Here is a 14,813-nt window from a genome sequence, read left to right as displayed (position 1 = left end):
TTCAAATATAAAAGTTTTGAAAACCGTTACGTACCTGAGGTACGCAATAGCGGAAGATTGCAGTCTGAAAATGGTATCTACGGTACGCACGACAAAGGAACTTTAGTGCATCCCAGGACCCGCTCTTTTAAAGTCTAGTGCGTCCAGGGACCCCCTCCATACATTTTTAGTACGTGGTTTCGGCTTCTAGTGCGTATAGGACGCAGGGACGCGCGCTATGGGGAGCCCTGAACTCATACACACAACCAACTTTACATTATATGTACACAAAACTGTTGACACTGTCAAAGTAAAATAAGGCCGACGAAGATAAACGTAGAGAAAGGCAGTACGCATAACTGTGTGTGTGTGTGTGTGTGTGTGTGTGTGTGTGTGTGTGTGTGTGTGTGTGTGTGTGTGTTGTGCGTGCGCATGTGTGTGTGCGTGTGTGTTTGTATGTGTGCGTGCGCGTGTGTATGTGTGTATGCGTGCGTGCGTGCGTGTGGGTGTGTGTGTATATATATGATGTGTGTGTGTGTATGTGTGTTTGTGAGTGTGTGTTGGAGTGTCGGAGACCGGTTGTGCTCACCGTTGGCCCTAATGCCAGTATTAGCTGCGGTAACCTGAAACGTAAAATGTATTTTAAAAGGATTCTAAATTGGTGCTGATATTTAAAAAAATGATATTAACAGCTATTGTGTTTTCAGCGTCAATAGGGTCCGATATTTAGACGAGACAAGTATAATGCCGACGAGTCGAAGACGAGTCGCATTATACTTGTTCGAGTCTAAATATCGGACCCTATTGCTACGCTGAAAACACAATAGCGATTATATAGCTGTTCTGACCTTGATTTGTTGTTCCAAACTTACAAAATGACAGTTTTTGCGTTGATGCGTTGATCTCAGGTTTTGATAGCAGACGCTGTTTCTTATGCGCATTAGTTTTGCGCAGGCGCCACACTGACTTTGGAAAAAAACTCGATTTGACAACACAGCTGTTAAACAGCTTTTTATTAGTTCATTCGAATACAACAAAAAGAAGATTGAGTTTTTTTAAATTTTGAACAAGACTACTTATGAAGAAGACCAAAACACAACATAAACGGAAAACAAGAAACAACTGAAGAACTAGGATGCAACAAGGGGAGGAGAAGAGAACAGCTAATCGCGAGCAGACGGCAGCGAAGTTTTCAGTTTGGGTGAATGGCATTTATACTTGTCTCGTCATGAAGCGAAATTTTCAACCTCAGTTATAAAAGACTACATGAATGTTAGTGCCATGGGTTGTACATCAATACTTCAGGGGGGAAGTAGGGTATTTAGTGTGGAGTTACGAGATAAGAAAAGCCGAATGCGAAAGTTTGTGTCAGTCGGCAACTGACACAGGCACACAAAAACGGCTGTTCCGTTTTACTCCCCTGTTTGTACTACATCTTTCGACTTTGGGCATTTTGTAGTGTTTAGGGACAGAAAATAATTGATTTAGTAATGTTTCATCGGGAAGTTAGCAGAAAAGGGTATGCTATCGACATTTGTAAAGCTGAAAAACATTCCCGAGAAGAATTTCAAGTTGTCAGTGTATGCTGTTGTCGATTAAAACATCGTGTGGTACAGATGGGTAAACCGGAACCATGCGTCTTTGTTATTGCCAATATGCTTTTGGATATTGGCAAAAATGGCCGACTTCCGTAGCATTATGCTTTGATGATCGGAAGAGACCATCCAATCACAGCCCCCGAATTCCCCCACGTGTCCATCAGAATAGCTATATAGTCTTTTAATTGTTGTTTTGTTTCCGCAATTATATGTACAAATGAATATATAGTCATAACCCGGTAATGTCTTTTTGGGAGTTATGCCATTTTTTTTAATTTTTTTAATTTTTTTTTTTACATCAGAATGAGTTTATATATATATATATTGTGAAGCAGTTTGCATTTCTTTATTGTTCTTGTATGTTTGTTTTTCATGTACCACCATGGGCTTTCTTGAATACAATTATTTGCAGTAATTGCCTTCTCATTTCAGACGGCACTTCCACAGCGCAGTATAAAGAGATGATACAATCCTTGGCAAGCAAATTCAAAGGAGAGGCTAGCAAGCTTCAAATGGTCAAATATGCTGGGGTCGGAAGATTCCCTGAAAAGGTGCGTGTTGCAAAAAGTGTTATCGGGGGCAGGGAGGAATGAAGGGAACGGGAGGGGGTTGTAATGGGAGGGGCAGAGATAGTTTGTCCTGGCAAGATCAACGAAATATAAGTGTGCATTGAGCTGAGAGAAATTCAAGTTTTACGCCCTCACGGCAAAGCCATTAGGGGCATGTTCCCGGGTTTTAACCCGACTTTAGATGAGATACACAAGTGTATGCGTGTTTAGGTGGTATCAGCCATCTGCACTTATGGCAGAATGACCGAGATGGATACCGTCTCTGGGTCTGCACATAAAGTTGACCTGTGTCCGTCCCGGCCCGGATTCGAACTAGCGACCTTTCGATCACAAGTCCAGTGCTCTACCACCTGAGCTACCCGGGCCCCCCGTGCATTGAGCTTCTGTGTTTCTGTGCTTTTCTATTGCCAAGATGTGTTGGCAAACGGGAAGTGAAATGACTGTCAATTGACCAGAAAAGTACCACAAAAAATTAATATACATCTAATGAAATTTTAAAAATGTAAACAAATATAATAGAAAACAAACTTTCTCTTTCAGGCAACAAATACGACGATTTAGAGTGTTGTTCTATTAAAAACAAAATGGAAACATGCTATTTGAAAAATAAATACTCATAATTTCCTAAGAGTACAAGGACTTTATGTTTATGTTTGCCTCCTCCTCTGGAAATCTGTTTTTCTGTCTGTCACTTTCTGCCTGTCTGAGTCTCTCTATGATCTCTGTCTGTCTATATATATATGGCTGTGTGTGTCGGTTGTCTGTCTGTCTGTCTCACACACACACACACACACACACACACACACACACACACACACACATACACAGTCACACACGCACACACACACAAACAGTCACACACACACGCACACACGCACACACACACACACACACACACACACACACACACACACACACACTGAAATGGTACGACGCAAAAAGAATACAAGTTTGTCGGACATTACTATAATTTCTCCGAAACACACTAGTCAAAAACAACAACATTAAATAGGATTCTTTTTGATAACAATTTTTCGTTCAGATCAAGGACTAGTTTTTTCAAAGCATAGGCCGAAGTAACTAGATGCGAAGCAGACGTATGTTTTGCCATAACTGAACCAAATGTGTATTTTTTTTATTTGTTTGAATGTTGATGATTCATGTACTGCATTTTGTTAACTAATGCTGCTTCTAGCCTCGGGACCAGAGATTCACGTTGCTTGGTTCGCGGACGTATGAATTCAGTGATCAATGCCGAATCAGTGACTCGTGAGCTGTGTTGTTACAGTCTCAGTTCGATCCCCGAAATGCTTTGAAATAAACGATAATAGAGCAAAAGAAAGGAGAGTAAGGAGAAAGAAAAGAAGTAAAAATAAAAATAAAATAAACAAACACCGCGATGGCAGGGCTCGATCCTTCGACCTCAAGAACATGTAGCACAGTTCGCTACCATCTGCGCAAAGAAGGCATATGCCTGCCAGGAACGGGAAAAGTAGGAATTTCAATTTTGTGAGATACCTTTGACTGCAGGTTCTCAAGCATCAGCTTCTAGTACAAGCATTTGCTGCTCTAAAAGGCATGTGTGTGTGTGTGTGTGTGTGTGTGTGTGTGTGTGTGTGTGTGTGTGTGTGTGTACCCCCGTTTCCACAGGTTTGGTTGCCTAAATCACCATAAGGCAACCATCCACACGTGGATGGCAACCTAAACTCTGGATGGCAACCTAATTGTGTGGATGGTCGCTTCATTTAACACCGTTAAATTGACTTTTTTGACGGAAAGAATGTCATAACAATGTTCAAAATGACATTCTTTCCGTCCTCTATAGGCGACGAAATAGGTCAAATTTTGTGCATTTTTTAGTGCAAAATTCTTCGATGCCGGAGCGAGTACTGCACCCAGTGCTGTTGTAGTGCAAGTGCACTAGAAAGGCACTACACCCAGTGCCGCCTCTTAGGTAACCATCCACACTTTAGGGATGTGTGTGTGTGTGTGTCTGTGCGTGTGTGTGTGTGTGTGTGTGTGTCTGTGTGTGCGTTCCGCCTGGGTGATTTAGGTCAGTCCCTCGCTTTGGTCACATGTTTCACATGGAAATACGGGGTAGGGGAAGGGCTCCTAATATGGACCGCTTTTTGTTTCATGCTGATAACTAGCTTGTTTTCTTGAGAAGAAGTTTTATTTTGTGTTTGGTAGTCCTTCTCTCTTAGGTTAACCGTTAGGCCTAATTAGAGTAAAATAGCTTTGATAGACATTCAGCAAACATTAAATACAGAAAAAATCACCTGGGCGCCTAATATGGACCAGTGGAGAGGCCTTCACGAATCACCGTAAAAAGCCCCCTATACTTCAAAATAACATGATACAACTTAGTGTGCAGGTCAGACTAATTAGAATATGCTTTAGATTTATCTGTTTTGGGTTGATGAGAGCATTATTTGAAGCACACCAGGAAACTAAAGAAGCTTATCAAAAACATAGTGAAAATAAGTGAAATTATCAACTTCCACGAAAAGAAGACTATTTGTTATATTTTTTTTAAATCTCGAGGGCTAGTTATAGGTTATTTTCAGCAAGCTTCTTACTGAATAAATGAAAATAGCCTTTAGCTTTTATTTTCTTCGATTTGTTGAAGGTGGTCCATATTAGGGGACTCACACATACTTTGATATTTTGCTATTATTTTTTGTTTGCAATAAAAACTCGGAGTCAACACGGCTAAAATGTAACACATACGGTCTTAGCTGTCATATATAGCAAGTTTTGTGTAATAAAAGCTTTGGCTGTGGACAGAAAGGAGTTCGTTTTAGGCGGCAAATTTAGAGTGAACGCTGCCAAAAGTGAAAAAAAGAGAAGAAGCCTAACGGTTTTGAGGTTTGTGGTTTTGCAACTGTTTTGACATGTGCAAGTTATCCCGAGAGGATGAATACAGCGAATGAAATTGTTTTGAGTGCTCTAGCGCCGTTAGTTTGTCAGAACTGGAGGTGGTCCATATTAGGATCCGGTCCATATTAGGAGCCCTTCCCCTATTACAGCATGATGGCAAATTGAAACTGGTTATACGCCAAAGAAGAACTCCAATATGACTGCACAAATATATATTAAAGACTGCAAAAACTCAGCCAAAATACACACACTTTCTGCTAGCATTTTCAAAAAAGACGGAGTCGCAGTGACGTCATGACTTCGTTGACGTCATTCAAACTTTACGAAGGCGAAGACAATTGATGACGTTATTGCCAGGACCACCCGCTGCGTCCAGCCCGTCTAGGACAGCCTTCTGCGCGGCATTCTCGTCCACGTTCCCGAAGAAGAAAATCTGTTGTAAACACACACACACACACACACACACATACACATAAACACACACACATACACACACATACACACACACACACACACACACACACACACACACACACACACACACACATTTTCATTACTATCATCCCAATGCTTGGTAACTGGGTCGGTTTCTCTTAGTGGAAAGCCAACAGCAACAAAAATCGCGCTACCCGGATGGTTGCGTGTTAATGAGCATAATTAGCCACCTGCGCTTCTGACAAAATGACCGAAGTGTTTTACGTGCAACAGCAGTGGTAGACACAGATACTGTCTGTGAAGTTGACAAGTGTCCGTCCCGGTCTGTTTTGACTCAGTTCAGTGCTTTACCAACTGAGCTAACAGGCCTCCACCGGTCTCTCTCTTTCAAGTGCAATCTGTCTATACTTGTAGTTGTGAGATTGTCTTTCTTTTGCTCTGTTTTTTATATTTAGTCAAGTTTTGACTAAATATTTTAACATCGAGGGGGAATCGAAACGAGGGTCGTGGTGTATGTGCGTGTGTGTGTGTGTGCGTGTGTGTGTGTGTGTCTGTGTGTGTGTGTAGAGCGATTCAGACTAAACTACTGGACCGATCTTTATGAAATTTGACATGAGAGTTCCTGGGTATGAAATCCCCGAACGTTTTTTTCGTTTTTTTGATAAATGTCTTTGATGACGTCATATCCGGCTTTTCGTGAAAGTTGAGGCGGCACTGTCACGCCCTCATTTTTCAACCAAATTGGTTCAAATTTTGGTCAAGTAATCTTCGACGAAGCCCGGGGTTCGGTATTGCATTTCAGCTTGGTGGCTTAAAAATTAATTAATGACTTTGGTCATTAAAAATCGGAAAATTGTAAAAAAAAATAAAAATTTATAAAACGATCCAAATTTACGTTTATCTTATTCTTCATCATTTGCTGATTCCAAAAACATATAAATATGTTATATTTGGATTAAAAACAAGCTCTGAAAATTAAATATATAAAAATTATTATCAAAAAATTTTTTTCCAAATCAATTTAAAAATACTTTCATCTTATTCCTTGTCGGTTCCTGATTCCAAAAATATATAGATATGATATGTTTGGATTAAAAACACGCTCAGAAAGTTAAAACGAATTCCACGGGCACTGCCTTTGCCACGGGCGGTGGAGTGACGATGCTACGAGTATACGGTCTTGCTGCGTTGCGTTGCGTTCAGTTTCATTCTGTGAGTTCGACAGCTACTTGACTAAATATTGTATTTTCGCCTTACGCGACTTGTTTCTTTCTCTCTCTCTCTGTTTATAATCTGACTGTCTTTCTGTCCGCAGTACGTCTGCCTGTCCGTCTGTATTTCTGCATGTATGCCTATCTATCTATCTATCTATCTATCTATCTATCTATCTATCTATCTATCTATCTATCTATCTATCTATCTCTGGTAACAGACACAGATCATCATGATCACTGGTGTTTCACCCTTCCCATTCTCCCCAAACTCGCCCACCGCCTACCCACCGCCCAACTCCAACAACCGCCCCCCTCTCAACAACACCACCCATGTTCTTTGTCCCCCCCCCTCCCATCACCACCATCCTGTCTACCCCGGTATGCTGCTCCACATCGTAAGAGGGTATCTCTCTCTGCATTTGTCTTATCTGTTGTTCACATGAGCTCGTGTTAAGGACACATAGCAGCGGTGGTCGGTCGGTGGTGGTGGTGGGTCCGTGACGTGAGAATCGGGTCAGACTAAAAGAATCAAGCGCTGCACAGGACTAATACACTATTTAATCACAGTCCTGCACAGTATCGTTTGTCAGGATTTCACGGATAGCACTTACACATCTGTGTCCTATCATATCAGAATCGCAGGCCAAGCTATCATTTTTAATGGAAGTTTACCCCTCAATACCCCACCCCCCTCCCCCCCCCCCCCCCTCCACCCATCCCCGTTCCTTACACTCCCACCCCGACCCGGATATGCCTTAGTAGTGACCAGTGCAACACACACCTTTGCGGGGTACCTTCCGACAACAGCATATAATACAGGCTTGACCTTCTCGTCCGCACCTTGGTATGTCCTTGCAGTGGTTTGCATGATCGATTTAAACTGCGATGTTGAAGTGTCGTCTGAAAAGAAAAGGAGGTAACTTAATTGACCCATACGGACGTCCGCAGACAGATGAGCTGCGCGTGGGAGAGAGTGAAAGAGTACCCCCGTCTGCTCCGACCACGAACTCACACGCGTGCATTCAAACAAACACAAAACTAAACACAAGCAAGAGCATTCAAAAACGCAGGCTCTCTCTCTCTCTCTCTCTCTCTCTCTCTCTCTCTCTCTCTCTCTCTCTCTCTCTCTCTCTCTCTCTCTCTCTCTCTCTCTCTCTCTCTCTCTCTCTCTCTCTCGAACACGCACTCACAAACACACACACGCACACTCTTTCATCCTGAGTCTCTCTCTACATAATATATATATACCTCTATCTATGTATCTATCTATCATAGACAGAGACAGTCACGGACACATCCCCCCAAACGCACACACACACACACTCACTAACACACACACACACACACACACACACACACACACACTCAATCACACACCAATTCACACACACTCACGAGGGACAGCCACTTCCCAAATAAAAACGAGCAGATTGTTGTCGTCCAGTGTAGCCTCCGTGTCCTCCCCGTCCCAACCACTGCCGCCAACCATGTTGTAGAAGTCCTTTATGTGCTGTACCGGATATTGTGTCACCACAGAGCCTTTTGGGAAGACCAGGTTACCCAAAGCGCCCGTCCGGTCACCAACGACAACTGTTACGTCATAAAACACGACTGTCGTTAAGGTCAAGGAAAAAGGAGAGAGAGAGAGAGAGAGAGAGAGAGAGAGAGAGAGAGAGAGAGAGAGAGAGAGAGAGAGAGAGAGAGAGAGAGAGAGAGAGAGAGGGCCAAGACACACATACACAGACATAACTGCGGACACATACACATACACAGACACACAGACATAGACACAGACATAGACACACACACACACACACACACACACACACACACACACACACACACACACACACACATACAGGCACAAACACTAACATATATAGGTAAACGTTATATTTATCTACGTAGGTTAGACGTCAGGCGTCATCAGTTTTGTTCAATGAACGAGGTAGTTGTTAATTGAAATATCATATAGAAACTGTGAAACTTGGGGTGAACTCACCAAATAAATACTGCCTGGTGCCGAGAACCTGGTGAACAAAACACTGTCTGGTTAAAAAGCACACAAACATTAATCAACAGTATTCTAACAACCAACAAAAGTAGTAAAGTGTGTGAACAAATGCAAAAACATACATTAAAACGGGGTAAATGTAGAGCTGAGATATTGCCAAAATAATGTTATAATGTTGATTCGTGAAGTGAGTGAACGAAGAAACCACTGTAGCATTGTCAAGAAAGTCTCATAAACAATAAGAGAGAGAGAGAGAGAGAGAGAGAGAGAGAGAGAGAGAGAGAGAGAGAGAGAGAGAGAGAGAGAGAGAGAGAGAGAGAGAGAGAGAGAGAGACATTGTTTTTGAAAAAAAATAGTTTGACAAAATGGGTTCGCCACAGTTCCGCCTCAACTTTATATTAAATGCAAACAGGACGTCAATAAGATAGATCTTTCTAAAAAAACACATGAATCTGTCTATCAATGTTATACACATGTGTTCAGTAGTCTTTTAAATATGCTTTCCACAGACACACAGACAGACAGACAGACGAATACACAGGAAGACAAAGATCCTCGCCGCCAACGTTTAAACATTCATTCAAATATTGACTGATTGAGACAAAAAAAATATTACATGAAAACTGTGTCTGATTTCCACACCGGCCGACTTCACAGACCCTTTTAGCTCAGCAGGGGTAGCATCGGAAATGACGTCAAAGATGAACAACTCCTCAGAAAGAGGCTCGATGAAGGTCACATCCGACTCGATAGTATTGGCCTGCGTCATCAAGATGGTGGCCAGGAAGAGTGACGCGACAGCGAAAAGCATGATGGTATTCTGGCGGAAGAGAGGTGAGTACATTTTGAAGATCAGAAATTGATACAAGTTTAGCGTGGAATTCTGGTAGAAGTGATAAAATGAGACTCAAAGTAGTTATAGAAAAGGGTCTTGAAAATAACAATGAGCGCTTCTGGGGTGAAAACGCGAGACAACTCCTGTGATCTTGCCGCGAGGTGGCGCCAGTTACCAGCCGAAAGAAAGAAGGGGCATAACCTCATCAAAACCGACCATTGTCTGTTTACCGTATAAAATGCACGACTTACACACGAACTGTTACCAAACCGATATGCTTTTTGGGACCAATGCAAGTTTTTTTCCTTTCTCGTGTGATCTTGCTGCGAGGTGGCGCCAGTTAGCAGCCGAAAGAAAGAGGGGGCATAACCTCACCAGAACCGCTGTTGCACCACACTTTGAAGTAATCCCACACTTTGAAGTAAATTACTTCAAAGTGTGGGGATGTGCCCCACACTTTGAAGTAAACCCATTTTTTACTTCAAAGTGTGGGGGGATCTTCCCACACTTTGAAGTAAACTCAGTTTTTACTTCAAAGTGTGGGGGGATCTTCCCACACTTTGAAGTAACTTACTTCAAAGCGTGGGACTTTTGCATCGCCTGTTTGAGCCTGATGATTTTGTCAAAAAAAATGGCAAAGTCTTTTGGATGAGTGAACAGAAAAAGTGAGCTAGCCAAGAAACACAGTGATGTTTATTATCAACCCAAAGCAATGACCTATTGTTGAGTGTGACGAAAACACGTGGTGACGATTTTAGAACATGTGGGGTCACGCGGAGACTATCTGAGAACACTCGGGCTCATTCGGCACGATTTTACAAGCATGGGCTCCCTGGAACATGTCCCCACTACGACAACTCCCCCACCAAATGTCCCCACTGTCGCAATTTCCCGCCAAATGTCTGCATCTGCGATAATTCTTCTTCAAAAATATACCAACTGCGATAATTCCCCGCCGAATATCCCAACTGCGACAATTCCCCGCGAAATGTTGCCACTCGCCCTAGAAAATGTCCCCACCACGACAGTTCCCCGCCAAATGCCCCCACTACGACAACTACCCGCCAAATCTCCCCCACTGCGACAATTCCCCACCAAGTGTCTCCCACTGCGACATTTCCCCGCTAAAATGTCCCCACTACGACAATTTCACACCAAGTGTCTCCCACTGCGACATTTTCCCGCCAAATGTTAACATGTTCCCACTGCGACAATTCCCCGCCCAACGTCCCCACTACGACAATTCGTCTTCAAATGTTCCCAGTACGACAATTCCCCGCAAAATATCCCCACTGCAACAACTCCCCATCAAGTGTCCTCCGCTGCGACAATTACCCGCCAAATATCCCCACTACGACAGTTCGTCGCCAAACGGCCCCACTACGACAATTAGTCGCCAAATGGCCCCACTACGACAATTCCCCGCCAAATGTCTCCCCCTTCGACAATTACTCGCCAAAAATCCCCACGAAGTGTCCCCCACTGCGACAATTCCCCGCCAAATGTCCCCACTGCGACAATCCTCCCTGGAAATGTCCCAACTGCGACAATCCTCCCCCCCCCCCAACGGCCCCACAACAACAATTCGTCGCCAAATGTACACAACTGCGGTAATTCCCCGCCAAATGTCCACACTACGACAATTCCCCGCCAAATGCCTCCCACTACGACAATTCCCCTCCAAACGGCCCCACTACGACAATTCGTCGCCAATTGTCCGCAACTGCAGTGACTTTGACTTTGATCTGGTAGCCGGTAGCTCTACTCCGCCCATCCCCGGCCACGTCAGATGGGTGGGAGTCGCCAGTCGCATTGGGTGGGCCCCTTTGAGGCTGAGGGCCCGGCACCGTCTTCACCTGGCTGCGATCCATGAAGACGACACCATCACGTTGATTCGTTGATGACACAACCATTTGTCGAGGATAGCGTAGGCACCCGGTCTGCTCCCCGCCTAAAAAAGGCCAGTGCCGTTCCGTCTTCGAGGGACTGCGTGGGTTTCATTTCGGAGTTTTCCTTCTCCTAGACGAGTTTCCTTCCATGGATGATGAGCCTCCTCTACCCTCGTTTTGAATTCAGAGTGGTCTTCTCTTAGGATAGCTGCCTGCCAGGGTTGACGAGCCTATCCTGCCCGGCTATTTGACCCATAGCTGGAGGTTGGTTCGTGAGCACCTGGGCGTTTCCACACACCGGTGGGCCCGCATGCCGCACGTCTAGCGGCCAACCTCCTCCGAGTCCTTGTAGTCTAGCCTGGGGCCTTGCGTTACCCAGTTTACGCCTGTCGCCGCGATGGAGGCACTACATAGGGCTTGTTGTGGAGAGGTTATTGTACTGGCAGGAGAGACTGACGCATTCTGCTCTCTTTTCGCGTTGTCCTTAAAAGGACAGACGGTGCTAGCCAGCGGTGAGGGCTGAAAGCGAGAAGTGACAAGCACAAGACACTTCGCCAACACACTAGACACGTCACACAACCGTATGGCAGGCGCAACTGCAGTAATTCCCCGCCAAATGTTCAACACTACGACAATTCCCCGCCAAATGTCCCCACTGCGACAATTCTCCTTTGAAATGCCCTTAAAACGACAATTCCCCCGCAAAATGACCTCCACTGCGAAAATTCCCCCCCAAACGGCCCCACTACGACAGTTCGTCGCCAAATGTTTGCAACTGCGGTAATTCCCCGCCAAATGTCCCAACTAAGCCAATTCCCCGCCAAATGCCTCCCACTGCGACAATTCCCCGCCAAACGTCTCCATTACGACAATTCGTCGCAAAATGTCCACAACTGCGGTAATTACCCGCCAAATGTCCCCACTACAGCAATTCCCCGCCAAATGCCTCCCACTACGACAATTAACCGCCAAATGTCTCCACTACGACAATTCGTCGCCAATTGTCCGCAACTGCAGTAATTCCCCGCCAAATGTTCAACACTACGACAATTCCCCGCCAAATGTCCCCACTGCGATAATGTCCCCACTGCGAAATGTCGTAGTGGGGACATTTTGGTGGGAATAATCGTAGCTGGGACATCTGGCGGGGAGTTGTCGCAGTTGGAATATTTGGCGGGAAATTATCGCAGTTGCGGACATTTGGCGGGAAATTGTGACAGTGGGGACATTTTGTGGAGAAATGTCGTAGGGGGGGCTTTTTACAGTGAGCCCATGCTTGTAAAATCGTGCCGAATTAGCCCAATTGTTCCCAGATAGTCTCCGCATGACCCAACATGTTTTAAAATCGTCACCACGAGTTTTCGTCACACTCAACAGTGGGACATTGCTTAAAGCCTGATAACAAACATCACTATGTTTCTTTGCTCGCTCACTCTTTCTGTTCACTCATCCAAAAGACTTTGCCATTTTTTTTGGACAAAATCATCAGGCTCAAACAGGCGATGCAAAAGTCCCACGCTTTGAAGTAAGTTACTTCAAAGTGTGGGAAGATCCCCCCACACTTTGAAGTAAAAACTGAGTTTACTTCAAAGTGTGGGAAGATCCCCCCACACTTTGAAGTAAAAAATGGGTTTACTTCAAAGTGTGGGGCACATCCCCACACTTTGAAGTAATTTACTTCAAAGTGTGGGATTACTTCAAAGTGTGGTGCAACAACCGCCCATTGAACTGAGCGCGACGCGCTTCGTTCAATAATTCATTTTCTCCATTTGCTCTATAAATCTCTTAGCTCGATCACTGTGATGTTTCAATGACTTAAATGATAATACTGATAATGATAGTAATAATAATAATGATAATAATAATAAATGTCAATAAATACTGGTGTCACATGACATGTGAAACGGACACGGGAACACAACTGCATCAGCTCATTAAATGAATGGTTTCCGCATATTTCAAGGCAAAAACTATCTGAATGGAAAACGTGTAGGTTTCAAAACATTTTTGCAATGTATATGTATGTCAAAGGAAAATTTCTTGGTGGTGGTTCAATTAATTACAGTACCCATGAGCGATCGTGAAATTAGTATTATTTCCGAGCAGTCTCTAAATCTTTGTTGAAACGGTCTCTGAATAGGTAAAATCAGTTTTAGTGGGAACGCTTGTGTTGTGCGATATGTGCTGTCACCCCTCTAGCTCAGTGTAAATGCAGTGGTCGGGAGTGTGACCTTGCGAGGATGTGAGGAGAGTGCGATGAGCCACTGATACGAGTGGATGTGTTTGTGTAGTAGGGTGAAAGTGTTTTGATATTAATTATTAATTATAGTAGCTATAGATAATACTACATGGCGTGCTGTGTCGTACCAGATTTACACGAGTTTCACTATTTGAAAAAGCAACGAGTGTTTGTTTGTTTGTTTGTTTGTTTGCTTAACGCCCAGCCGACCACGAAGGGCCATATCAGGGCGGTGCTGCTTTGACATATAACGTGCGCCACACACAAGACAGAAGTCGCAGCACAGGCTTCATGTCTCACCCAGTCACATTATTCTGACACCGGACCGACCAGTCCTAGCACTAACCCCATAATGCCAGACGCCAGGCGGAGCAGCCACTAGATTGCCAATTTTAAAGTCTTAGGTATGACCCGGCCGGGGTTCGAACCCACGACCTCCCGATCACGGGGCGGACGCCTTACCACTAGGCCAACCAGCAACGAGTGTAAATCTGGTACGATACAGCAAGCCATGTAGTATTCTGTTTATCCTACATACTGTACTTGCGTGTATTTTACTGAACATGTCCTGCAGTCGATGAAGCTAAATTGAAGACGCTTGTTTTGGAACCTCAATGTCTTCTAAAGCCTCGTACAATCTACTACGTAAAAGCAAAGAAACGTCAGTCTGAAAGTTTGGCGTGACGTGTTAGTTCTAAACAAGTCATCGGGGGTAATTAGCGAGCGCAATTTTTTCTTCTTCTATATGATGACGTTTGTCTCGGTGACTTTGGCATCATAAGCAGTGGAAAAAAACAGGTCCCTGCCAGACTTGCTTGACATTGCCTCTTTTACATGACATACACACGTGTGATTTGAACGATTATTATCTCACGAGTGTCTCTCTCACGTATGCAGGATAAAGATTTTAGTTGAATACTTGCAGCTGGAAAATAGGAACATGGAAGCAGACGTGTTTGTCGGAGGACAGTAGAGTAATTTTAAGGTCTTCAGTGATGTGATTCCTGATTGTGCTGTGGACATTCAGAGGATTCAGAAGGAAGTGTGTTAGTGCAGTGCCGAACGGTGTGTTCTGTGTGACCAGAGGTATTGTGTTGTTTGATAATGATGATAATATAGTTACATTGATCCAGTGATGTTTTGAGCCAATAGTGAAATGTT

The 14,813-nt window shown here is 44.1% G+C and overlaps 1 protein-coding gene across 1 annotated transcript; it reads right to left on the bottom strand.

Moving 5' to 3' along the window:
* Nucleotides 1-3,092: 3,092 nt before the first annotated feature.
* On the bottom strand, nt 3,093-14,592 carry LOC138976190 (uncharacterized). The gene is made up of 6 exons (XM_070349036.1): nt 14,572-14,592; nt 9,306-9,509; nt 8,678-8,705; nt 8,071-8,265; nt 7,457-7,575; nt 3,093-5,459 (listed from the first exon to the last, which is right to left on the bottom strand). Exons 2-6 carry the CDS (start codon nt 9,498-9,500, stop codon nt 5,340-5,342), a joined length of 657 nt encoding a protein of 218 aa, XP_070205137.1. The 5' UTR covers nt 9,501-9,509; nt 14,572-14,592; the 3' UTR covers nt 3,093-5,339.
* Nucleotides 14,593-14,813: the final 221 nt, after the last annotated feature.

This window comes from Littorina saxatilis, linkage group LG9, assembly GCF_037325665.1.
Source record: "Littorina saxatilis isolate snail1 linkage group LG9, US_GU_Lsax_2.0, whole genome shotgun sequence".
In the NCBI taxonomy this organism is placed as follows: Eukaryota; Metazoa; Mollusca; class Gastropoda; order Littorinimorpha; family Littorinidae; genus Littorina; species Littorina saxatilis.
Note: the sequence above shows the minus strand (reverse complement) of the source record. Positions and strands in the feature narration are given on the sequence as shown.